General features: G+C 37.6%; 1 protein-coding gene across 2 annotated transcripts in view; it reads left to right on the top strand.

The window, feature by feature from the left end:
* Window positions 1-27,259, top strand: part of LOC103025997 (retinoic acid receptor gamma-A) — a 97,498-nt gene that overhangs the window by 54,712 nt on the left and 15,527 nt on the right. The window contains exon 1 of one of the 2 annotated variants that reach the window (XM_049471897.1): window positions 370-1,392. The exons of the other annotated variant lie outside the window; for it this stretch is intronic. Coding sequence (XP_049327854.1) covers window positions 1,242-1,392 — 151 coding nt within the window. The 5' untranslated portion in view covers window positions 370-1,241. Of the gene's footprint in view, window positions 1-369; window positions 1,393-27,259 lie in introns of those variants that run through there. 2 annotated transcript variants of the gene reach the window in all.

The following is a 27,259-nucleotide window of genomic DNA, read 5'->3' as shown; positions in this document are numbered from 1 at the left end:
TGCCATCCATGTGTTAAGACAGGGAATATGTGTGTTTTAACTAAAAATATTTACATTTCAGGAATTATAATATATTTTGTATTATAAATTATTTGAGTACTATTGTATAAATTAAGTAATTGTAATTAGGTAATAGTGTATGCAAAAATTAAGTAAAGATTACTAAAAAAGGATTGATTCAGCGAAAATAAATTAAGTAACGATTACTAAAAAAAAGGATTGACTGAAGTTCAGCTCACTTAATTACTCTATGTAACATTTAAGTCTTGAAACCGAGTTGAAGTTACTTAAATTTATCTGAAATTATATTTACTTAAAAAAACAAATGCAGAAAGTTGCAAAACATTTTTTTAAATACATTTTAAAATCGTTTTTTCAGTGTAGAAAGTCATAGAGAGACACAGAGAGAGAGAGACAAAGAGAGAGAGAAAGAGAGGTAGAGAGAGAGATACAAAGAGAGAGAGAGAGAGCAAGACAGAGAGAAAGTAGTAAAGAGAGGTGAAGAGAGAGAGAGGTAGACAGAGAGAGAGAGACAGAGAGAGGTAAAATTTTGTTTGTTTTCAGTTGTAAAACTCTGAAATATGACGCAGGGTTGACTGACCGCTCGGCCGGGAAATAGGAGCTGCTGAAAGTTTGGGCTTTTGCGCCAATACCCAGCGCAGGGCCCGCCCCTTCCTCCTCCTGCTCCTCCCCCTCCCTATGAAACCCCTCCCCTCGGTCTGATGTGGGCTGGGCTTAGCCGTGTTGTCCCAATGTGATCGCAGTCTGCACACACTGTCCTGCTGGAGCTCTGAGTGCTGCTGAGGGTTTGAGTCTGAGCTTCCTTCTGTAAAGTATCTCTACAGTACTTTTTCTGTACAGTACTGTAGAACCACATTACTGGAGCAGGAGGGGAGAGTGGGTCAATCTGGAGAACCTGAGAGAAGATCTGGAGATCTGGTGGATGGAACAAGATCAGAAGACTGTAGGATAACAGAGTGACAGCAGGGAGAAGTTCTGATAGGAGCTGGTGAGACAGTAGCTGGTTCTTGGCCAGTTGTTGAGCTAGTTAGTAGTAGAAGTAGGAGAAGAAGCTTGACCTTGATCCAAAGTATTGGGCAGAACTTTTTGACCAGTCTGTTGATTTCTTTTTCTGTCCAATTTGGAGACTGACAGCAGCCAAGAGACTACTGAACTTGTGAACTGGTAAACCGGCAAATCAATAAACTGGTGTCTCAAGCTTCGGTCTAAACCTGGACATCATGTTTGACTGCATGGAGGCTCTGGGTGTTGGTGCCAGGCCCCTCTTCGGCGTGTCCTCCCAGGGTTCCTGCATGCTCCGCAAGGCCAGCTCCTTCTTCTCTGGCCTGGAACCCTTCGCCTGGTCCAGCAGCACCAGCACCAACCTGCAGTGTAAGTGCCAGACAGCGTCTTATCTTCTGATCACTCTGGGGGTCTTGTATGTTCATGCTTAGTTTTGTAGAAACCAATCTTTTTAACATTGTAGGTAAACCAGAATAAGTGGAATGACCTTTATTTAAAAAAAGTTTTTTTGATTTTAGTTTTAGTTCAAGCCAAAGATAAAAAAAACAGTTTTGGTTGATTATTGAGATCAAGATTAGGTTTAGGATTAGGATTAGAAGATTATTTAAAGGTATAGGCACTTACATGTACATGTATAAGATATACCAGTCTATGTAACGTATACCTAACATGAGTGCATAAATATAAGACATATGGGATATATGTATGACAACATCATGTCCTGACATGGTTTAAGTGTGTGTGTGTGTGTGTGTGTGTGTGTGAGAGAGAGAGAGAGAGAGAGAGAGAGAGAGAGAGAGAGAGAGAGAATTTTTGTGTTTGCATGACAACTAGTTTCTGTGTTTGATTGATTAGGTTTTAGTCTGAAATCAGGCATTGCATCACTGCTGCTGCATTAACAACACTTCAGTACCCTCTATAACCCAACACTGCCAAACACAGTAACCACACCTCAACACTGCCAAGCACAGTAACCACACATCAACACTGCCAAACACAGTAACCACACCTCAACACTGCCAAACACAGTAACCACACTTCAACACTGCCAAACACAGTAACAACACCTCAATATCCAACACTGCCAAGCACAGTAACAACACCTCAATATCCAACACTGCCAAGCACAGTAACCACACATCAACACTGCCAAGCACAGTAACCACACATCAACACTGCCAAACACAGTAACAACACCTCAACACTGCCAAACACAGTAACAACACCTCAACACTGCCAAACACAGTAACAACACCTCAACACTGCCAAACACAGTAAAAACACCTAAAAAACTCAATATTCCAACACTGCCAAACACAGCAACAACACCTCAATAACCACAATAACCCAGCACTGCCAAACACAGTAATGACAACTTAACAACCCAACTTTTCCAAACACAGTAACAACAACTTAACAATTTCCAAACCCAACACTGCCAAACACAGTACCAGCATGTCAATAATTTCCAAACCCAGTCCAAACCTCAATAACCCAACTCTACCAAATACAGTAATAACAAATCAAAAATTTCCAAACTCACACTGCCAAACAGAGTGTCAACACCTCAATAATCCAACACTGCCAAACCAGTAGGGTTCTTTAGTAAAGGGACCAATTACTACCTCAGTCCTGAATGTAACCTTTTTTGATTAGACAGATTTGTTTAAAGTACCAAATGTGTTTTTTCTAGTCCACCATGTAAAGAACCAGTTTAAATTTAGATAAATGTGATGAAACTGCTTTAGTTTTTGTTGTGTAAACACAAGTCCAGAAACATTTGAACCCAAAAGCTGCTGGTAAACCTGAGGAACTGAATTATTGGAACTGTGGTAAATCAGTGTTGAGTATAATAGTGAGCACTCAGCGCCCTCGGGTGCAAAATCTCGGGACGGGGTGTCCAGTTTCATTTGGAACACTCAGCAGAAGCTCTGGAGATGGCAGGACAATGCTCTTGGCGGATCAGTGGATCCTCCCGCATTGTTCTCTGGGAGAGAGTGATGAGAGGATGTTTGAGCAGCTCTTGGCCCGGTGCCCTCCTGTCCTGTTCTCCTTCAGGTCATTTATCCTGGTATCAGCTGTCGTGTCGAGCGTGACGGGTGGTGTTTATACTGGGCTGCGGTGCAGGAACTGACCACTGAAGCTCTGTTAGCCTTTAGCTACTGTTGAGCTACTTTATCTTGCCTAGCTGAGGCTTCATACAGTGACGGATAAGTTCCTTGAGGAACTTTTAGAGGTTCCTCAAGGTTTTTTTTTACTTTTTAACAGGTTATTTGTAACTCTATAGATCATAACTTAAATGTATAGACTTTAAAAAGAGTTCTTTTACAGCTCAAGAAACCACATTGCTACATAAATTATATATATTTCTTTATTATCGAAATCTGAACGTATTGAGGTTCATTTGGCATCATTAGCTTAAGTGGTGGGGGGGATTCATTAGAATGTATTTTTTAATAAGTTAGTAATAATTTAAATAATTTGTATCTATGATTTTTTTTATTTGAAATATTATTTAAATATTACTTCATTTCACTTTATATCTCTTACATTGACCCCATCTTAGTTTTGACTCAACTACTAAAAGTCTTTATTTTGACTCAGACTCAATTACTAAACGTCTTATTATTGACTCAGACTCAGCTACTAAAAGTCTTGGTATTGACTCAGACTCAACAGTTCCTGGTCTTAGTATTGACTCAGACTCAACTGATTCAAATGTTAAACATGTTTGATGGAGTCCCACAGGGTTCTATTTTAGGGCCTTGTAGCAGTAGAACCAACATTTTAAATAAATTAAAGAATTAGTTATTAAAGATTTATTTCAGTTGGTTTATTCACCAGTAAATGATTCTTATTTTAATTTTTCACTTTATGTTAGGGTCTAGGAAGAACCAATAAATAATTCTTCTCTGCTTCCAGATATTGGGACCCCTGCAGAGTGTATTGTACTACTTCTTCTGCATGTTCATTATCACTGTGGGGGTAATCTATATTAATGGTTCATTGTCACACCAGAAGTTCTAACACTGTAAAAAAAGATGGCCGTCGCCTGTCAACATGCAAAAGAGTTAATTATGCATTTCACTTTCTTATTCCAGAGATCAGTTTTTCCAGGATACTGGCCCTTTAATTAATGAACTGCCAAGTTAAAAATATTACAGATAGGAGCCAAAGAAAGTCCAGCTATTGACGTGTACGAGAACACAAAATGAATGAGGTCATCCCGGGGAGAGCGATGTGTTTATTACAGTGGGAGGAGTGGATTGGGAACCAGTGACAGACTGTAAGGAGAAGAGAATGCTGATCCATCGCTCTGAGGTTTAAGTGGACACTAGAGAGAACCGGGCCGGGGTATTCCGGGCCAGCCAGAAACTTTCCCAAGCTTTCACAGAGCGAGGAAGGGTCTGTTAGTGTGAATTTAAGATAATGTGCTTTCTTTTTTTAAGCATAGTTGTTTTAATATCATACAAACACTGTGTTTAAATATAATACAATTGAATACAATAGATTTACTCCTATTTAAAATGAAACGATTGTTACAAATAATATTATATTAATCGTTACTTTAAAGAACCTTTAGCACATTTTAAACAGTCTTTTTGATGTGGGGTGGGAAAGATGAAGGTCTTGATTCAGACTCAACTACTAAAAGTTGAATGTATGTTTTAGTAACGTATTGATTAATCATTTCAATTATTTATAAACATGTCCAAGTATTCCTTGTCTACCCTGTCATCTTTGGATAACTCTGCCCCTTTAAGAAAGTAACCTTTGACTTTGGTGACATCACAACCATTTTTTTTTTACAATGGGACCGAAGACTAGTGATGTATGTTTAGCAATTAATAATATTAATTTTACCCACTATTTCTCATGTTGCCTCCATACGCAGTCTTGACTCCGTCTCAGTTTTGACTTGGACCCAACTACTAAAAGTGTTGGTATTGACTCACTCAACATTTCCTAATATTCCTGAGACTGACTACTAAAATATTGGGTCTTGACTCAGACACAACTACCAAAAGTGTTGGTTTTAACTTAAGACTCAAACTTTCCTGATCTTGCTATTGGCTCATACTTGACTATTAAAAGTCTTGGTTTTGATTTAGACTCAATTACTAAAAGTATTGGTCTTGACTCGGACTTGACTAGTAAAATCCTTGGTATTGACTCAGTCTCTACAACTGAAAGTGTTAGTTTTAACTCAAGACTCAAAATGTTCTGATCTTGCTATTGGCTCAGACTTGACTATTAAAAGTATTGGTATTGGCTGAGACTTGACTGCTAAAAGACTTGGTCTTGACTTAAGATTAAAATGTCCTGGTCTTTCTATTGACTCAGACTCCACTACTAAAAACCTTTGTATTGACTTGGACTCAACTACTAAAAGTCTTAGTCTTGACTCAAAATGTCCTGGTCTTACTATTCACTCAAACTTGACCACTCAAATTTAGATATTAACTTAGACTCAACATGTCCTGGTCTTGACCTTAACTAAGTCTTGTCCTTTCCTAATCTCCCAAGTCTTGGGAGACTCAACATGGCTTTGAATTGGACACGTCAATTGGTATTGACTTGAACTCAACATGTTTTGGTCTTGACCTTGACTTTTGGTCTCTGACTCTCCGAATTACCCAAGTTTTGACTTGAATTCTACTACTAAAATCATGGTACTGACTCAGACTCGACTCCTTAGCTCAGACTCGGCTTGAGTGGTCTTTAATACAACACTAAATACTGAAGAGTCAAAAGATTAAACCATTGAAAGTGATTTTTGGAAAGCTATAAGACACCAAAGTGCACAGTATAGAGCAGCGCCATTAAGGGTTAATAAAGGCCGGTGTAAGGCCCCCTAAAGGTGTCAGTGTGTGCATGGCGGCCGGCTGGGCGTCTAGTGTGTGCCTGAGCAGATTTCACAGGTCCCTGCTGGAATTTGGCTCTATGCTGTAATAGCATTTTATAGCTGGACAGCTCTGTCCCAGAGAAACATTGTAAATAACATGGGCCCACCCAGCACTGTCTCTGTCCGTCTCCAGCAGATCAGCATGTCCTCTCTACTACCCCACCCCCAGCCAGGAGCCACACCCCCTGGGTTCAACTTGAACTCACTGGCCCTGTTTGTTCTGTTCAGTAGCCTGCATAGTCTGTATTAGCATCTACAGTATCTCAACTATCTCAACATCAGTAGATGTCCAAGAAGACTTGCTTTCTATGGTTTACTAGTTTTACTGGTTTCAGTCTCGAGATACGAGACTAAGGTACTGTACGTATATTCTTGGAGGTCACCAACATCTTGTCTGCTTTGCTTCTCAAGTACAGTCTTTCCTTATTAAACCATTTGAAGGGGCATTTTTTTTCCCAATTTTGCAATTTTCTGAGAAATTGTAAATCATGACAAACATGAGACATCCAATCAGCTGAAGTTTGACATGTTTAAATTAAGGATTTCTTGGAAGCTGTGGTATTGAGATTGGTGACAGTAGGTAACCTTTAGCGCTCTTCTTGGACCCCCACACTTTTGTCACTCTGGATTTAATGAGGTTTTTGAAAAGTTGAAATCTGCAAAATCTTTAATCATAATCTCAAAATAACCTCCAACAACCAGTGATTTGGATGAAAATTTGCAGAAATTTAATTTCATTGGGTTTGTCATTGGGTTTGTTTGGGTTGTTGTCCAAACAACCAAACTTGGATACAATAAAAAGGAACTCCACCAATTTTCCAAAATTGATGCTGATGCCTGAAAACTTGACTGGAAATTGACTGGAAGTCCTCATCTCCTGATGTTTGAGATGTTTAAGAAGTACTTTGAAGATCTTAATAAAAATGTTAGTACTAAGCCAACCAATGAGGGTCCTCTTCACAATAAGAATGTTCTGTTTTGGTTTACTAAATAACATTAGGCACAAAACATCTTCTAGATGTTTAAATTATAATAGAATTTTAATTAACAGCATATTTTTTAAAATGACTCATTATTAAACAGGATCTGGTATAAACTTCCAACATAATTTTGCAGTAAACTTTAATTAAAAAAGACAATAAAAAAAGTCAAAACAGATTGTCTGGGCCATACAGCGCTGCTACTAGACTACTAAACAATAGGGGTGATCTAAAAAAAAAACCTCTTGACCGGTAGTTTATGTTGTATGTTGGTGACACTGGTAGACCTTGGGCTGTTAATGAACTTGATGTTTCATTCAGTAGCTCCACTGAAGCCTGGTGAGCCACAATCACCATGAAGCCCAGCTCCCCCGGTCTGCAGTCGTCTGTCTCCAGTCTGGCTGGGTCTCGGTCAGGGTTGAGGTGGACTTCATGGTCGTTTGGTGTCGTTTGGTATCGTTTGTCTCGTTTAACAGGACAGTGCTGTGCGGTGAGTTTAGGACGGGTGAAGTGCAGAGGGGGTTGGTTGCGACCAAATGTTGACTCAGCTTCATCCTGAAAAGGGCAGAATGAAATTGGGGTGGTTTATAGGGTGTTGTAAAGAAGAAAGGGGTCTTTGTGTGCCCACTGCTGAATGAGAGGAGCAATCCAGGTTTAACAATGTGTCTAAAAGAGACACCCCTCGCTCTTCCTGTCCGTCTCCAGCAGACCTGGACCATGTGTCTGTCCATGTGTGCTGAGGGACGAGGGGAGATGCTGATGCTGGAGGATTAGATGTACAGTACACTCAGGGTTGGAATCTGTGAAGTGATGCAGTAGAAAGTCGTTGGCATTGAGTGTTTGGTATCACTTTACTTGGATGGTCTATTGTAGACTAACATTAAACTGAACATCTATTAAATGCAATTGAAGCCTCAACTGAATGTAAAAGATCCTTAATGCTTATGCTAAGCCTAATCCTAGCCTTAAATCAACTCTGAAACCCAACCCTAACCCTAAGATTAAGCTAAAACTTAAATCTAACCCAAGCCAAGCTGTTGAAGGTTAAGCTTAGGGTATAGGGTTAGGGTCAGTGTTAAGAGTAAGATTACGTTTAATAGAAAATCATTTACATTTAACTAATGTAATGAGTTATTTTGTACTAAATGGACATTTAGTTAAAGGTTACTTGAGCTTCTTCAAAATTAAACTTGTGTTGTCTGTCATTCAAACTCATTAAGTGTGGGTTTGGTGTGAAGCGCACAATAGTGTTCAGTGATGGTAAATGGAAGTATGAATTGAAGCAGGCATCTGAACCTTCAAACCTCTGCCCCTGAAAATGTTATTATAGCAAATGGTTATGATGAATACACTGCCTGATGACTGACACACTGTTTTACCAGAGTTCTAAAAAGATTTTATCTCTAAAACCTGTTTTTATCAACGCATAGCATTAAAATAGTGGAGGGATACATGCACACATTGTGCATCAAATAGTCCCTAAGGTTGTGTACCAGTTAACATTTTTTTCTATAGCTATAGAAAAATGCAAGTCAAATTGAACCCTAGCCCTAAAACTATCCTCAAACTTAAATCTAACCCTAACATTATCCTCAAACTTTAATCTAACCCTAATATTATTCTTAAACTTAAATTGAACCCAAACCCCAACATTATCCTTAAACTTAAATATAACTCTTCTTCCTAACCCTCCTGTTGTGTTACGGGTCGTTTAAAAGTTTGAAGATCTAGGAAAAATTGTTAAAAGTATTTTTTTCAGTATAAAACTTCTTCTGCTTGCCTTAATGAACATATAACCCCCTGCAATAAACAAAAGCTAAAACAAAATTGCAATGCTATGTTTTAGTTTTTTTTGGAAAAACAAGTTATTTTGAATTATCCTGATTGAAGCATTACCTGTTAAAGGTAAGGAACACCACTGCACTAAATATTGGTAGAATAATTAGCAATGTAGTTAGTAATCAAATATTTACACTGCTTGTTTGGATATTATTATTTTGGATAATTATTATTTTGAATATTAATTGGATGATTAAATATGCACCGGGTGAAATTGACCCGGGAACACCATTGCTGTTCCTGACAAATGAACATAACAGCAGGGTTAAAGGTTAAGTTTAGTGTGTATATGGTTAGGGTTAGGAGTAAAGTGACATTTAGTTGGATGTTACTTCATACAGCATCTATGGGGCATCAACTATAGAACATCCAGGTACATCGTTACCATAGCTTCTTTAAAGGGGAACTTTAAGTGTTGCTGCAGGGAAGTGTAAGCCCTGGTGGATGCTGTGGTGTTACTCATTTAGTTTATAAGCATTGGAGCTCCTGGTGTGTGTTTGTGTGTTTGTGGGTATATGTGTGTGTGTGTGTGTGTAGTCTGTGTATAGCGGTATGTATTAGTCTGCAGCGGTGTGAGTTTGAGGCTCGGTCGGTGTTGGTCGGTCGAGGCCAGTTTGTGAGGGAGAGAGAGAGTTTTATTGGGTCGTCTCCTGGACAGTGAACTGCTTTTATCACAGGTTTCCTTTCAAAGACAGGAAGAGCTCCTCCCCCTGAGGGGGCAGGAAGGTGGGGGGGGGTGGGGTGGCATAATGATGACGGCAGTGGTCCGGCTGGGTGGGGGGGTCAGTGGGGTTTTATAGGTTGGAACTGGGCCGCGAGATGTTTAATAAGGACAGCCTACGGTTTACTGGTTTTCCCACTTTGCCTCTATATGCCGTTAATATCGGGTGTAGCACTCGGTGTTTACTGCTACAAAAGACAAACACAAACAAATAAACACTCCAATGTGATTCTGGCGAAGGCGTGTGAGCGTGCAAGCAGTTTCCACCACTATTTACTAGTGCTCTACTGGGCAAAAGCCAGTGTTCCCAACTCCTACTTTATCTAATCAGACCTTCATTAGAGTAAATCATTGAATAGAACATATAAATGACTATACTAAACAAATGTGCTATATAGAGTTAATTACAGGTAGACACGACACTTTCACTGAACACTGACTTCATGTTTCATGATATTTTGGTTTATTATTCTAATGTTATATGAAATTAGCGGTGAATCAGTGACTGTCTACCTGTAATTAAATCTCTATGTAACATTAGAATACTAAACCCGAATAAACATAAAGTGTGTGGTGAATCAGTGAGAGTGTCTACCTGTAATTTAGCTCTATATAACTTGAGAATACTGAATCCAAACATAAATAAGTCAATGGTGAATCACTGAGACTGTAAACCTGTAATTAACTCTCTATATAACATTAGAATACTGAACCCAAATAAACATAAAGTCTGTGGTGAGTCACTGAGTGTCTACCTGTAATTTAGCTTCATATAACTTAATAATACTAAATCCAAATGTACATAAAATCAGTGGTGAATCACTGAATGTGTCTACCTGTAATTAACTCTAAATAGCATTAGAATACTAAACCCGAATAAACATAAAGTCTGTGGTGAATCATTGAGAGTATCTATCTGTAATTTATCTCTATATAACTTTAGAATACTGAATCCAAACATAAATCAGTCAATGGTGAATCACTAAAAGTGACTACCTGTAATTAACTCTATATAACATTAGAATGCTAAGTCCAAATATACATAAATTCAATATTAAGTCAGTGAGAGCGTCTACCTGTAATTAACTCTATATAACATTTAAATAAACACAAATAAACATAAAGTCAGTTGCAAAACAGTGAAAGGGTCTACCTGTAATTAACTTTAAAATAACATTAGAATACTAAATCCAAATAAAGATAAAGTCAATGGTAAGTCAGTGTTCAGTGAGTGTCTACCTATAACTAACTAATAAATCCATATAAAAATAAAGATAATTACAGGTAGACACTCTTACTGACTACTGACTATGTTTATTTGGGTACATTCTAATGTTATATAGAGTAAATTACTTTCACTGTCCACTGATATTATTTGTATTTAAGTTTAGTACTCTATTGTTATGTAGAGTAAATTACAGGTAGACTCTCACTGACTACTGACTATGTTTATTTGGGTTTATTCTAATGTCATATAAAGATAATTACAGGTAGACACTCTCACTGACTACTGACTATGTTTATTTGAAGTTATTCCCTTGCATTTATCCTGACTTATAACCATTCAAAATGCATTTTAACCAATTTAAAGGCATTGTTAGTATAGTTTGATATATATTGTTACCTCTTGCGTTTATAGGGTGTAGTGTAACTCTGTGTGGGCGTAGATTCCTGTATTTGAGCCAGAGCACTTTTGTAGGATTAAGTGTAAAGTTAGCCTGGTCAGTCAGAGACTGCTGCTATTGTTTTGTACACAGGCTCTTAAAGTGAAAACAGGGATTAGTGGAGTTCAAGAGCATTTGGTTGGGTGGTGGTGGGTGTGTGTATGGTGTGTGGAGGGTGTAGGTTGGGTGGAGGGAAGGGGGTTGGAGGTGTTTCAGGCTGTTTGTGTAGCTTGAGGGTTTTATTTTTTTTAGAAGCGTCTCAGAAAAGGTTGTTCTGTCTGTGTTCTGTCTCTTTAGTTAATTATATTTTATTGCATTAGAGATTATTTTGAGTTCTTCAAATCTGGACCTGGAGTCTTTTCCAATGCTTTCCATTCCTGGACTTTGTCGCTGCACTCAGTTATATCATCTGTTAATTTCCAGTACTTACACATGTCAAGAATAAGAGCTCCAGCTTTAATCAGCTAATCTATAGATGCAGTTCCGGTAATTGGTTTTGTGTCTGTATTTGTTGATTTATTGATTCATTGATTGTATTGAATTTGCACTATAAAAAAACTGAACCTCCTCTCTTGGAAAGCTGAGTGGTGTAGCTTTAAATCTATTTTTATTACTTATTTTTCTTATCTTAAATATACATTTCTATGGTTTGTGGCATAAAGGATAAAATAATCTGGGATCATATTCTGTTTTTTAACCATGGCAAATTTAGGGAAGCAACATCTGTTCTGTTGTATTGCATCTGCTAAAAAATCCAGCTCAAAACCAGTTTTGCTAGTAACTGTTTTCAGATGGTCTGAAGCAGATGGTTTTTGAGAATAAAGGTGAAAGAATGAAAATGTTAAAAAGTTGGTTATTAAGACAAAATCACAAATATATGGTAAACTAGCTGATTGAGCAGCTCTTGACCAGCCTAGTGTTTGTTTTACTTGTCTTTTCTCCAACTTGGTCACCCTTAGACCACCTGACTCCTACAAACTCATACAAAATATGCCCTACGTTTTTGTTCTTTATGGATTCTGCTCTTGAATAGCATTGCTCAAAGAACCATCAAAGTGTAAACTGTGTTTGAGATACATGTACACTGGTTTTCTGGTAAAAAGAACAACCGTTTTAGAACACCCCTATTTTTTCAGTAGTCCAGTAACAGTGCTGTATAGAGCATATATATATATATATATATATTTTTTTTTTTATCATCTTAGAAATAACTTTATAACTACTTATCACTTCCCCTGTCAGACCTATAATTCTTCTCTTCACTGCTAAAACTGAGACTAACACTAAGACCAGTTTTAAGCTGAGCTAAACTCTGGCGTTGCCGAGTGGGTCAGCCAGACCTGACTCTTCCTGTACCAGTTTTTTTTTTTCCAGTTTACAAGAGTCTTTTAAAGCTGTAGGATACAGTACTCACTGCTCTTTGACTTCATCTGTAATTTCTCTACAGAAAAGACTTGAAAATTACCATGCTACTATTTTTTGCTTAATGTGGCTCAGATCAGATTTTTTCATGGTTGTGTGAACGTGCCAAATCCGATTGAATTTTTAAAATAAGATTCAAGTCACTTTCTTATGTGCAGGGCCGCCGCTCTGCATACGCAGACAACGCAGCCAGCGTTAGGCCTCAACCATTTTGCAGTTGCAGGGAGCCAAATTGACTGAGAATGAAATGTGTTGAAATTATGACATTATTAAATTTAAAACCCAATGTGAATTATTTATGATACGCTCATCTTTTTTGTCTTTAAACATTGCATGGGGCACCTACTCTACTACTTAAAAGCGGCACGTTATTATTTTTGTGCATAATATAATGCCCCCACCCCTATTGCCTGAAATGGCACGGCTCGGTTTGCTCTGTTGGTTGTTGCCAGATGTGACATTTTCCAGTCAAATAAATAATCAAAAAATGCATGGAGACGCTAAATCTTGCGCATGTTTAACCATTTTTAAAGTGTATGTGGCCATTCTATACAAAAACTTGTCCAGTGCAATATTTGTGTAAGTTAAAAACTTAAAATAAAATAAACAAATAGGATGAAAAATCGTAACTTATCTGGCAACCTTAGTCCTAACTAAAGTAGCAACGCTACTTGAGTTTGGCAGGAGACAAGTTCACCGCGCGAAGTTGCTACTAAATGGTAATTCATCTATGAAGCGACGGTTTGAGTCTGGAGCTGAGAAGAAGAAAAAGAAGCAGAAAGATGAGGCCCATGCATCCCTTTCTGGTGAGTAACTTCGATGATAAAGGTTTAAATAGTTTTGATTACTTCATGTTCAGTGGTGTTGCCTGAGCTAGTTACGTTGGCTTTGCTGATTTGGTAGGTTTAAACGCTTAAGTAGAAACTAATCTGGGTATTGCAAGGCACGTGGCACGTTTGCAAATAGTAGTAGTGTAGTTTGAAGATTTTTAGTGACTTTAATAAAAAATAATAAACAGAGTAGCCTACCTATTGACTAATGCCGTCAGTGCACTATCCAAATGGTCTGTATGACAGCAGGATCAGACAGCTCTATAGATTTTGACAGGCTGATATAAATACACCACGAATATAAACGATAATTTCATAACCTTTAAGGCTGGCTTGTGTAAATGACGTGTCCACTGCTTAAAATAGACATGCATCGTTTCATTTATTATTTATACATTATAAATAGTACTCTTGTGCTGTTCTTCACTGTTATTGGCCTTACTTATAACGTTGTAAATATTCACAGTTACATGTGTAATTTTAATAAATAGTAAAATTTTGCGTAAACCTTTTGTGTTTGTGTGTGTGTGTGTGTTTTTTTTTTTGTTTTTTTTGGGGGGGGGGGGGGGGGGGGCCTCCCTGACCAGTTATGCTTAGGGCCTCCAAAACCTTAGCAGCGGCCCTGCTTATGTGGTTCTAAATTGGATACGTATCCGATCCATGGACATGCGACATAAATGAGAACGGTCAAATCGTAATTCATGCATCTTTTTTACTTTAACACATTAGCATTAGCGCTATGTGCTTCTCTCTCCTCACTACAGATCTCTTGGTGCAGCTGTGCAGCTATAGCTGTAAAAAAAACAGCAAAAGCAAACCACCTGGCCTTTTTTCACCTCCTCGACCTGAGCATGTACTTCAGACCAGCTGTTTATTGTTTCTTCACTCCAGCAAAAGATGCTCCACATATGAGCTGCTAACAAATGCATCCATTTATCTTTATAAAGCTAAGAGTCATTTCTCAAATATGATGTTTTGTGTTGTTAGTGAAGAAGAAGACGTTTATACACGTATCAATGTGTTCATGTGAAGCGTTTTAGAGATAGATTCGTTCACATTACACACAGATACAGTGTGTGAACCATCAAGATAGCCAAATCCGATCTGAGCAATCTAAAATCAATGTGGCTTGTAATGTGAACGTAGCCTTAGTTACCTGAGCTGTCTGTGTTTCTGTGCATTTTCTAGTTATTATGATGTAAGTGTGTAAATGCTGTAGTAAAGAGTAACAGCAGTAGCACGATCTGTTCCAATATGTAGTACTGCTTTACTACATACAAAGACATGTAATTTGTTTTTAAATCAATTTCCATAACTGTAAGCTGTTAACCAATTAATTGTTTGCTAGCAATCACCCACTCGTTTTTTTAAGCAATATAGTTTTTTTACAGTAAACTTTTATAATATACTATTTTTTGACAATACTAAAATGGCTTTTTTTGTATTTAGTTGATTAGTTTATTATTAGTTTTCTTAAAAGGTCCTTGCAGATTACTGCAAAATTTTGTACACTGGATTTTGTACCATTTTCAGTTACTGACTGGACCTAAAGATCTTAAATGACAAAAATAAAGAAAAAATAATCAGGGTGTTCTAAAACTTTTGACTGGTAATATTAATGTGGTGGAGGTTATTCCAAGTGAGAAGCTGGGTCAACTGGCTGAGCTAAATTGGGTGAAAAATTAAAAATAAAAAAATAAATAAGCTACGCCCTAACTATCACCTGGGGTACCCCAGCAACCCCCAACAGACATTTTCACGCTTGCATTACGCATGTACGGTTCTATTTAAATGTTCTGTAAGGAACCAAGTCGCGTTTGTCCTCTTTAGCACCTTTATTTTTAATAAAGTGTACGTGTGTCCCAGTCAGGTCACGCATTTTTTCCCCTGTAATTTAGAAACAGTTAAAACAACAGAGTGCATTCCATTCGAGCTGTCGACGGTTCAAATGTCCACACGCACACACACACACACACGCACACACACACACAACCGCACACATGCATTCCTCTGAACACCACAGCGTTTTGTAATGCAGGCGGTTATGTAAAAGCTGCATTAGCAAATCAAACGAGGCTGAAGGAGACTTGAGAGCGCCACAGTCTGGCGTGGAGCCAAGCACTGAAAAAAAAAAGGGGGAAAAAAAGTTTCTCGCTGCAACTCGAGAAGCGCTCGGGCCCGGCGCTCGGCGCCAGCTCTGCTGTGAAAAATCCGCCTGCTCTCCGATTGACCCGCTCTGCTGCCCTGTTACCAAATCACACAACATGCAGGTACGCTGTCCGAGTGACGGCCGGGCCGCCGGAGCGCCAGGTTGGACGAAATCCCACGATAAATCCCGCAGTAAGGAACTCCGTTTGTGAACCGACTCAAATGTCTCCTCAGATTTCTGTAAACTGCATTTCAAGCCATTTTCATGTACAGTGAAAATCTCACAAAACTGATAACACCCCTCACATTTCTGTAAATATTTAAAAAAATCTTTTACAGGGACAACACTGAAGTTATGAACCCCCCCACAGTAGTGTTGTTATTTTGTAGTCTGCGCCATGTTGTTTATGCCCATATTTGGGCTTCCATGTCTTAGCAGCATTTGTCTATGGCCAAAATGAATGGGCTTTTCAAAAACTCACCTCTATCACATATGTTCAGAACCCTGTATATTTTATTCTGAGCACATAAAACTTGTTGTTCCTCCTTAACAACACACGATTCTCCAACTTGTTTAAACAAGATTGTTTAAGGGTAGTAATAAGAAAAAATTGCTAGCTTTAAGCTAATGCTATAGTGCACTGAACTGATGATGAGGTTGGGAACCCCTGGCGTAGGCTATAAGAAAATTGCTAACACCCCTAGCTCTTAACACCAGCTCCACAAGTAACACCACAGCATCCACCAGGACTTATCATAGCTATTAACACCACAGCATTTAAAAGTATCACCACAGCATCCACCAGGACTTACCATAGCTATTAACAGCACAGCATCCACCAGGACAACCCAAAAACTTGGTATCAATCAGACCAGAGTGCTGACCTCAACATCATTGAATGTGTTTGGTTTGTTTGGGACAGTTTGGTTGGAGAAAACTTTTGAGTTGTGAAAAAAATACCAGCTTATTAGACAGAACACCTCCGCCACCATGTTTAACAGATAAGATGATGCCTGGGATCTCGAACTGAAGGTTAGAAAAGGTTTTCTAAAGTCATAAAGTATATATATATCAATGAACATTAGCTGGTTATCAGAAGGGGGTATGAGGGGGGTGTAGAGTGGTCTGCTGCTGTTGAAATTGTCCGGAGGGCGAGAATGCAACCAGAGCCGTGTGTTTATGTTGTAACCTTAATCTGAGTTGGCTTCGCATGTTTATATAGCAGCAATGCAGCAGCTCTGAGGGAGGTGTTGAATACTTATAACATACCCTTTAACTATAGACTCCTATAGGTTTCATATTGTGGTCTGGTCCATTCATGATGTTTGTTGCTCAATGTATTGAAATATAGTGCTCATTACCCCCAGTAATGGTTGTAGGGCTGGGTGATATGACCAAACACCAACTATGACTTATGCTTAAGAGATATGCTGATATACATTGACGATATAATCAGAAACATAACAACATACAGGGCCTGTAGGCAATCTGTAGGCGAGCCATCAACCATGCACCATGCAGCTTAATTTAGGTCGTTAGTGTGTCTTTGCTATCATAACGACAGGAAAAGTATACCTTGAAACACACAAAAGGCTTGTAATAATTATCTTAAATAATCATAGGTGTGTTTTGGGCGTAACATGAAATAAACCAATCATTGCATCACTTACATTCTTTTTAAGAGCCATGTGCACTCTGACTTTGGCGCATTGCTATTTTAGAGGTGCAGCCACCTGTGCGTTTCCAATGCTTCTCAGCAGAGGAAACTGACCTGCTTGTTCATGCTTGTTCATTCTGTTTATTGTTGATTTAAAGTTTACATAGCTGCCAACAGATACGCGTTATGGGTTTGTGCACTGCTGTGTATCCATGTGTGCGTAACAAGCGGGGGTGTACACACGTTAGGGATCTGCCTGTGTTGACAATTCACTGCCAAGATAGCAATGAACATCTGAATGACTATTGATGTCTGTTTTTTGAGGTTCTGATCAGTCAGTGGCACAAGTGTGTTTTTCGTTGGCAAGACAGCAATGTGACAGAAATGTACCTGAACACACCTCATTTCGGAAGCACCACGCCCATCTTTGTAGATATATTCACACACACCTTTTGGTATTTAAACGAAGCAGGTGTAAGGCATAAAAATGGACTGCTGGCGGGGTGTAAGATAGCAATGAGAATCTTGACATGCCTTGTACAGGTCGTAAGATAAGGCCCAAAGTATATAATTATCAGTATTATCACCAAAATACAGCATGCTGCATATTAAAATAGTAAATGTCTAACTGTGTAATTAATGCATTTTCCAAGTACGTTGGCTTCCTAACAATGCTGCACTGGTTGGCAGCATTTGGTAAAGAGGCGGGGTCTAACTTCACACAAATCGGAGGAGGCATGTGTTTGTCCTGACCCTCCTAGAGTTGGAAGCATTGCAGAAAATGATTGGCTGGATTCTAGTAAATGGGCTCAGCTAAATTGGTTAAATAACAAATTAAATTGTATATAGTAATAAACTTCCATAAAAAAAGTGATTACAGTTGGGTTTTTCATTATGTAAGCAAAGTTAGGAGTGGTTGGATAGTTAGATACGCCACACTCTAAACCCATATGTTGTTTAAACTCAATTGATTTAAGTCTGTCTTACATAAAATTGACTATTTCTATACAATACTCAACTATTTTGAGTTAGCTGAACATTTGTGGGCACATATATACATTCAAACTGAGATCTTTGAGTTGAATCAACTTATAATAACTGAGTTTAGTCTGTTTTTGCCATTAACAGCTTCTTTTCCATTGGCTTCTGTCACAGTCTATTTGCATACTGGGTGTGTCCAACATTTTCTGACTAACACTCACCATCAGTGTGTAGTTAATCCCCCATGGCTACCTTAGAAATAAATCAAGTTCCCTTTTAGTTGAACTTAGAACTTGATGTTCTAAGTTATACCAACTCAAGTTTTCATTCCTTATTACTTAATTTTTTGAAGGCAACCAGTTTTCTCAAAAAATTTTTTTTAAATTTTTACATTTTAAGGCAAAAGCCTTAAAAAGTAAACCTGACTTACCCGGTCTTACAGTCTAACAAAAATAAAAAAGGTAAATCAACTTCCCCTTTAGTTGTAATAACTTGATGTTTTAATTTATGCTAACTCAAGATTTATTCCCCATTACCTAACTTTTTTAAGGCAGCCGGTTTCCTTTTTTAAGTACTTGTCCAGGCTTACAGTGCAGGCAATGTCTGCAGAGCTGGAGATCTGAGTTTGGTACAGGTTGAATGGTGAGAACACTCCCACCACCATGTTTAACAGATAAGGCTATAGCTTAAAGTGCTTTAAACAATCTGAGTTTAAAATAAGCTTGGTCATAGTTTGCAGCGTTAATTTTAGAATTTTATAAAGTGGAAACTTCCAGAAGAACACTGTAATTACTGTCATTATTGTGAATTTTATAGCACTTCTGAAATATATAGTGAATGTATGATGAACATGATGGGTTCACTGAGGCTCTGCTAACCACACACACACATTTACACATACACACACTCAATACAGTGGGCTGTGGTATTAGAGATGGAGTGTGGATGTGGAGTGAGTCTTTCATTGCGCTGGATGATGATGGTGTGTGTATATCTGGGCTGAGCTGAATGGGCGGGTCACTGGCAGAATCTTACAAACATGTTCTCTGGTTCTTCAGGGGGTTCCTAAAGTGTGATTTGCTGTATATAAAACAATAGGTGTTCAGTTTTACACTCAGCTTTAGGCTGAGGCTTCATTCACTTTTATGAGTTTAAGCTTAAGTCTAGACCTTGGATTATATGTTGTCCAAGAAATAACTGTGATTAAATAATATTATTGAATTTTTTGAAATTTTCAGATTTTATTACACTGATAATAATGCACCCATACTTCCACCTTTAAAAGCAAATATATTTTGACTGCACTGAGGTTAGTGATCAAATGTTTGATTTTACTATTAATTTAATCATTTACTTTGAACATTGGAACACATTGATTGTTTTTAAGACTACATAGACCCCCCCAAAAAACACTGACAAGTATGAACAAGCTGTTTGAACAGCAGGACTAACTTGACCCTTCAGATTAAGCTAAGCGACTAATTTAATTAAGCTGGTGATCAACGTGACCAAAACACTGGTCAAGAGTTAGTTTTTAAATGGCTTGACCATCATAGACCATCAGAAACTAATTTTGAGCTAGATTTATTTCTTATTTTTATTTTATTTTATTTTATTTTTCTTCATTTTTTTAATTTAGGACCCTAGCTAAATACATTTAAGTTCTACTATGGAGAGTTTGATGTTAAATAAAATAAAATTATGTTTAGTTTACTACATAATTTGATTACACAAATGGTCAATTATACTGTGTCTACATATCTAAATTCTTCAAAATGGTCTGAAATCAACTCTTACCACATTGATTTCCATTGAAAGTTAAAAGTTTTTTTCTCTCTTCTGTAGTTGCTAAATACGTTTACGTTATATGAAGGAAAGTTTGATGTTAAATAAAAAAAATAATAAAAATAATAATTAAAGTGATAATAAATCCAGCTCAAGATCAGTTTCTGGTGGTCTGATGGTGCAGCAATTTGAAATACCTATTTAACATCCCCGTATTCTCCATTAACGCTGACCTTTCAATCCAAGACTAGATCTAATCAGTGTAATTAGTCTAATAATTAATTAAATAATTAATTAAAGCAGTATTGGCATGTTGGCAAAGAGCCACGTGATGATACACTTAATATAAAAATCTAAATTCTGTATTGCAACACCCCTAATGCTTTTTAACATAGATGAGGTCTGGATTGAAAGTTCTCCACATTTAAAAAAAACACAGCTTTTTTTCTCACTGACAATATTTAAGTCCTTAAACTTAAATCTTAAAACTCAAATTAGAACACGCTCATCCTGACTCTCATCTTTCCTCTTCCTTCCTTATCTTTTAGTGGAATCTTCACCTTCTTTATTCAACACAGTGTTCATAAATGATTTGGGTGAGCGGAAAAAAGAACCTTTAGTTTGAAGTGTAAGCACAGTATGAAAAATTTAAATCTAATTACAGTATAGATTAAGAATGTTCTTGTATTGTTTAATGCTGTAAATGTTTAAGATAAACATATATAGTATAGTAATGAAGAAGTGAATGAAGATGTCCAGCCCTGACTTTCAGTTCACGTTCAAGTGTTGGCCTGATTGGCCGGAGTGCAGTCAAAGCCAAGGTCAAAGTGAACTGCTGTGCATATCTTCATTCACACATGCTCCACGCTCGCTCGACCACTCTCTCTCATTCTCTCTTTCTCTCTCTCTTTCCTATATACCCCCCTGTTCCTCACATTCTCTTCATTTGTCTTCCCTCCGTTTTTTTTTTATTAGATCTCTCTCTTTCTTGCCTCCCCTCTTTTTGAAGTCATCCCACCCTTGTTAAACAGTGGCGGCGGTGTGAGAACCGGGGGGATAAAGCCGGGTCCGTTCGGGCCGGCCTTGTGGTATCCATTCAGTGGCCGGGGCTTCAGGCGGGGGGGCTGTTTGCGAGCTATAAAAGCTGGAGTTCTGAAGAAGCCCTGTTTTGGCTGTTTTTTTCTCTTGGTTTTTTTACAAGTTGGGAGCCAGGGGGACAGCTGGCAATGGCGTGAATGGCTGGCCAAGGTGACCGGGTGCCAATAAAGCTCCGGTCAACTGAGCTGGAGGCCCCTTCCCAGCCCACAGACGGCCTTTATAGGGCAGCTTATGAGCCTGGACCTCCAGTAAAAAACCCGCCAGCCGGGCCTGAGGAATTTAGGGTCCAGGAAACATGATCGAGAAGGGGGTGGTCGGGGGGTTACGGGCAGGATAGAGGGTGGCGAAAGGTGAAAGTTGAACCAAGTGACAGTTATCGGTTCAAACTGCATTTCAAAATCTGCCGTTTAAGAACCAAGAAAATGGTCCATACTACAGTTGCAAGAAAAAAGTAATGTGAACCCTTTGGGATTACTGGGATTTCTGCATAAATTGGCCATTAAATGTGTTCTGATCTTCATCTAAGTCACAACAATAGACAAACACAGTCTGCCTGCTTTACTAAACTAATACCACACGAAAAAACATATGTTTGCATGGGTTTATTGAACACAACATTCACAGTGCAGGGTGAAAAAAGAATGTGAACCTTTGGATTTATAGCTATTTATTTACTAACTGGTTGACTCTCCTTTGGCAGCAAAAAACTCAACCAAACGTTTCCTGTAGTTGCAGATCAGACCTGCACAACGTTCGGGAGGAATTAATGACCAATCTATGCAGAAATCCTGCAACTGTATATATAACGTGTATATATACAGGAACAATGTTTAAAATGTTTAAAACTTTAAACTGATATAGGCAATGTTACACAAACAGAAGTTTTGTGAAACGCTATTTTAACCCATGTGTAACATTGCAACATGCCAGCCAGACTTGACTTGATTTAGTGTTGTAGAGTTGTAGAGGTTCCTAATGGTGTCCTGTTATAATCCATCCTATGCAATACAGCTCATCCAACAGCATCCCACAAAACATTCTCAGTTCTCATTTTCTGACGTCTGGAGATATTCTGATCCTGTGTCCGGCCATTGACATAAGTCTTCAATGCAAGGTCTTGATCCAGCAGCAGTATGTGGATGAGCGTTGTGCTGATGGAAAAGAAGGTAGGGCCACTGGTTGCAATCTCTGATCTCAATGCTGTAAAGTTTGGCTGTCAATGTGCCTAAAATGAAGATCACTGTAATATTGATCTGACATCGTCTTTTCGTGGAAATGACCAATAAATCCCACAAATTCAAAGCACCAACATCCACTATTTGTTGGCACACTTCACTAGAATCTCTAGAAGGCTTGGTTTCATGGTGTGGGGATGAGCAATTACATATGATGCCAGATCAGACCATTGGTCTTCATTACAATTACTTTGACAGCCCAACGTTTCAGTAATGAGATCTTGCAACCAGTGGCCCCACCTTTTCAGAAACCACACTCACCAAAGCCCTCCACATACTGCTGCTTGATCAAGTCCTTGCCTGAAAGAAACAAGCACTACACTGAAAAAAATTATGAGTAAAATGTACTTTAAAAAAAGTTTCGCAACTTTCTGCATTTGCATTTTTTAAGTAAATTTAATTTCAGATAAATTTAAGTAACTTCAACTCGGTTTCAAGACTTAAATGTTACAGAGTAAATAAGTGAACCTTTTACTTAATTTTGACCTTTACTTAATTTCTGCACACAATATTACCTAATTACAATTGCTTAATTTATACAATATTACTCAAATAATTTATATTACACAATATATTATAATTCTTGGAATTTAAATATTTTTAGTTAAAACACACATATTACACTGTCTCAACACATGGGTGGCATGTAATACATTCTTATTAGTATATTAATACTAAAAATGAATGTATTACATGCCATCCACGTGTTGAGACAGCGAGACTTGGTCTGTTTACAAAATAAATCTTTGAGATTATGTAAATATTTGAATGTGTGTTTTAACTAAAAATATTAAAATTTCAGCAATTAAAATATATTGTGTAATAAAAATTATTGGAGTAATATTGTATAAATTAAGTAATTGTAATTAGGTAATATTGTACGCAGAAATTAAGTAAAGTTTACTAAAAGAAAGGATTGACTGAAGTTCAGTTCACTTATTTACTCTATGTAACATAAAACATAAAAGTCTTAAATTTATCTTAAATTAAACTTACTTTAAAAAAAAAAAAAAAAGCAAATGCAGAAAGTTGCGAAACCTTTTTTAAGTAAATTTTACTCATCATTTTTTTCAGTGTATTCCATGGCCAGACACACCAACAGTGCATCCTCAGACCTATCCATCGCCAGAAAATGTTTTAGATTCTATTGGACGAGCTCTGCACCATTAGAAACACCATTAGGAACCTCTACAACCTCTGTAACGTCAAGGTGCCTTGCATGTTGTAATGTTTCACACTACTTCTGTATGTGTAGCTCAATAAATATTGCCCTTATCAGACTGAATGTTTAATAACAGCCCAGAATTACATTAATTAATGAGATACGGCAACCAGTGGCTCCAACTTTGCTGTATGTACAGTATGTTCACTCTGGTGCCTAAATTCAACAGGACAATGCCCGTCCTCATACTGCTGCCGTCTGGTAAATGATACGTTTTTTCTTGCAAGAATGTACTCAAACAAGTACACACACACACACACACAAACACACACACACACAGTCTGATGTCAATCAAAGCATTTCTGACGCCCCCCCCCCCCCACCCAGACAATCTTATCTTTCTCTCCATCTGCTTTACACTTCATTTCTGTGTCTCTCGCCCTCTGCTCTGCTGTCTCTCTCGCCATCACTCAGCACCCTCACCTCTCGCTGAGCTCCCAAAATATTTGCCTTTCAGCTCACCCCCCCCCTCTTCAAAACACACCCACCCTCCACCCCCACTCAGTTCAGAACCAGGCTCTCGGGCAGTCGCTCTTCATCTTCATCCATTAGTGGCAGCAGAGCCCAGCTGATGACTCTACCTTTCAGTGCTGGAGAGAGAGAGAGAGAGAGAGAGAGAGAGAGAGAGAGGGCTGTGGGTTGCACTGTATACGGACGCATTCCAGCTCAACACACACACACACACACACACAGTTCTGTAAGGGGTAAAGTAGAGTCAGTAGTTCATGGGTTCATGGAGGACGGTTTGTGTGAAGACTATGTTGAATGAAGATGGTAAAGATTCCACTAAAAGATGAGTTTGAGGGACTTAAATATTGTCAGTAAGAAAAAAAGCAGTGTTTCTTGAGGAATGGAGAACTTTCAATCCAGATTTTTATTCAGTATATTCATATTCAGTTGCTGATATTGTTTATAATCATTATAATCTTTACTGGTACAAAAAAACATGGGTACAGGGCGCCGAGCCATTAAGCTTATGGCGCTCAGAGGGAGCAAAATTGGCCCTGCTCCCTCTGGGAGGGTAGATGGCTCTCTCTCCCCACATCACTCTTAGGGTGATGTGGATCAGCACAGGGCGTCTGTGAGCTGATGTATCAAAACCGAGCCGCTGCGCTTTCCTCCAAGCACACTGTGATGCTCGGCAATGCTGCAAGAAGCAGTGGCTGGCTTCACATGTATCTGAGGAAGCATGTGTTAGTCTTCACCCTCCTGGTGTGTTGGGGCATCACTAGTGATAGGGGGAGTCCTAATGAGTGTGATGGGTAATTGGTCGTGTAAATTGGGGAGAAAATGGGAAAAATTAGAAAAAAAAAAAAAAAACATTGCTACAAAATAGGACTTTCACTGAAAGGTACTTTTTTGTACCTCAATATAAGTTACAACCCCAGCGACAAGCTTTGTACTCTTTAGGGCTCCATCACAGGGCTCCATGCTAATACGCCTATACAGCATTTTGTGGACTCTGACTAGACTAATTACACTAATTAGACTAATTACACTGATTAGATCTGCTCTTGGACTAACCTTTTAGTGTCAGTGTCAGTGGAGAATCTCCAGCAAAGGGTGTAACTCTGTGTTGAACACTGCTGAGGTTAAACAGGCTTTTAACCAATTAACATGCCTTGACCTGTATACAGGCTACAGGTCTAGGTGATACAAAATCCTTCTTCTCTGCAGTAAAATAAGTTAGAACTCATTATACTCGTTATAGCTCAGAACGTTTGAGGAATTTGAGAATTGAGAAACGTTTGACTTTGAAATCTCCTTTAGGACATTTATAGAAGTTGAGAAGCTGCCTGTTCACTCTCTACTCCACTTAATAATTTCAGATCAGTAACAGGAATCAAACAGATAACAGAACTAGACAAACATAATGAAACGAAAGGTTTTTAGGACATGAATTATTGATTTTAAAATGTTCAAAATTGTTTAAAAGTTCAGGAAAAAGGTAATTTTATGATTTTATTCATTATATTTTGACATTAACAGATTTTCTTGATTATTTTTCTATACTTTCTATTACAATTTTAATTATGATTTTCAGTAACATTCCTTACATGAAATCTTTTTCATCTGATCCTCAAGATTTAGGGGTATAATGTCACACAAAATTCTGGCCTGTTTTAACCCCCCTTAAACACTATGGTTCTGGATATGGGCCCAAACTATATACACTCTAATTTTATAATTTATACTCTCCTCATTTCTAACTTATGCATTGATTGCACTTATTGCACACTTATTGCACACACTTTAATTCCCCAAGAACTGTGAACTTTACGCACTCATTCACTTTACCAGCCTTAAGCTATATACCATATTCGCTCTACTGTTATACGGGTTCTATTTATACTGTCATTCCATCTCAATCACCATCAATATTGTACTATTGTCTTCGTTATAGGTATGTCTATTGTGTTCTTGTTGTATTGTTCATATAGTGTCTCCTAGTCTTTTATATTATACATCTTATTATTTTTATTTATATTATATATCTTAATTTACCCCCCAGCCCACCACTACTGCACTTTGTTTTCTGTCTCATGTATGTCTATTTGTGTCCCTGCTGTATTGTACCCATAGTGTCTCCCATTCTCTCTTTTATTATATCTATTATCTGTACTTGCTGTAAAATTTGGGAAGGAGAGTAACAGTATTGCAGTATTGACAATAAAACTACTTGACTTGACTTGACTTTATATATAAAAAAAAGTTTTAATATTGATAACTGAACAACTGAATAGGCCTAATAGACCTAGAGTTCAAAAGTTTAAACACATTTTTAAAGATTAAAGAGGGACATGTAAAATAAAGGATGTATTTAACATTAATATATTACATATTATATTACATAATTAAAACTGCCAGATTCATTATCACACAAATGGCAAAAAAATACTAAAACTTTTGCATGACAGTTCTCATATCACCTCTAGTTTTTGTTTGTGGTGATGGTTTTATTTATGAAGTGCAAGAAACGATCAGTATAAATGAATATTTTCAAATAATAATAAAGATGATAATATTCTCCTCACTGTTTGTTATTTCGTTAAAACTTTTTACTGCTGTATTTTTTACTATTAATACATTTCTGTTTTGTTATTTTATCTGTGCTTTAGAAGTTTTGTTTTACCAATCTTACAAAAGGGTGTGTCTTTTTACCTTCCTTTGTGTTTTGGCTATAGAGAACATTTTAAATCAGAGTGCCCTTTTAATGTAAACCTCTGGCACAGTACCAGTCAGCAGTTTAGACACACTTTAAATTCATTTTTTTTTTAATATTATTTAAAAATGTCCTGCATTGTAGATTAATACTAAACTCATCCAAACAAAAATATATGGAATTATTTAGTAAACAAAAAAGTGTTAAACAAACCAGAATATGATTTATATTTTAGATTCTTCAAAGTAGCAGCTCTTTCTTCAGATTAGACAGATTTGCACATCTTGGCTGCATTTTTTCAGTCGGCGTCATGAGGTAGAGTCACCTGGAATTCAGACTTTCAAGAGTTAATTGCTTGATTCATTTTTGTCCTTTTAATGTGTTTGAGAGAATCAGTTGTAAAGACATAGAGTTACAGGTATACAGTGAATAACTCTACTTGAGAAATGTTCTAATCTATATTATGTCAGGAACTACCTAACTAAATAAATCTCAACTAAATAAAGAAAAAATGACTTAATGAAATAAAGGTCAGTCAATCTGAAACATTTTTAAGAACTTTCCAAGATAATCAAACATTTTGA

The sequence above is a fragment of the Astyanax mexicanus genome, chromosome 24 (genome assembly GCF_023375975.1).
Source record: "Astyanax mexicanus isolate ESR-SI-001 chromosome 24, AstMex3_surface, whole genome shotgun sequence".
In the NCBI taxonomy this organism is placed as follows: Eukaryota; Metazoa; Chordata; class Actinopteri; order Characiformes; family Acestrorhamphidae; genus Astyanax; species Astyanax mexicanus.
The sequence above is the reverse complement of the archived record's forward strand: the minus strand, read 5'-3'. Positions and strand labels throughout refer to the sequence as shown.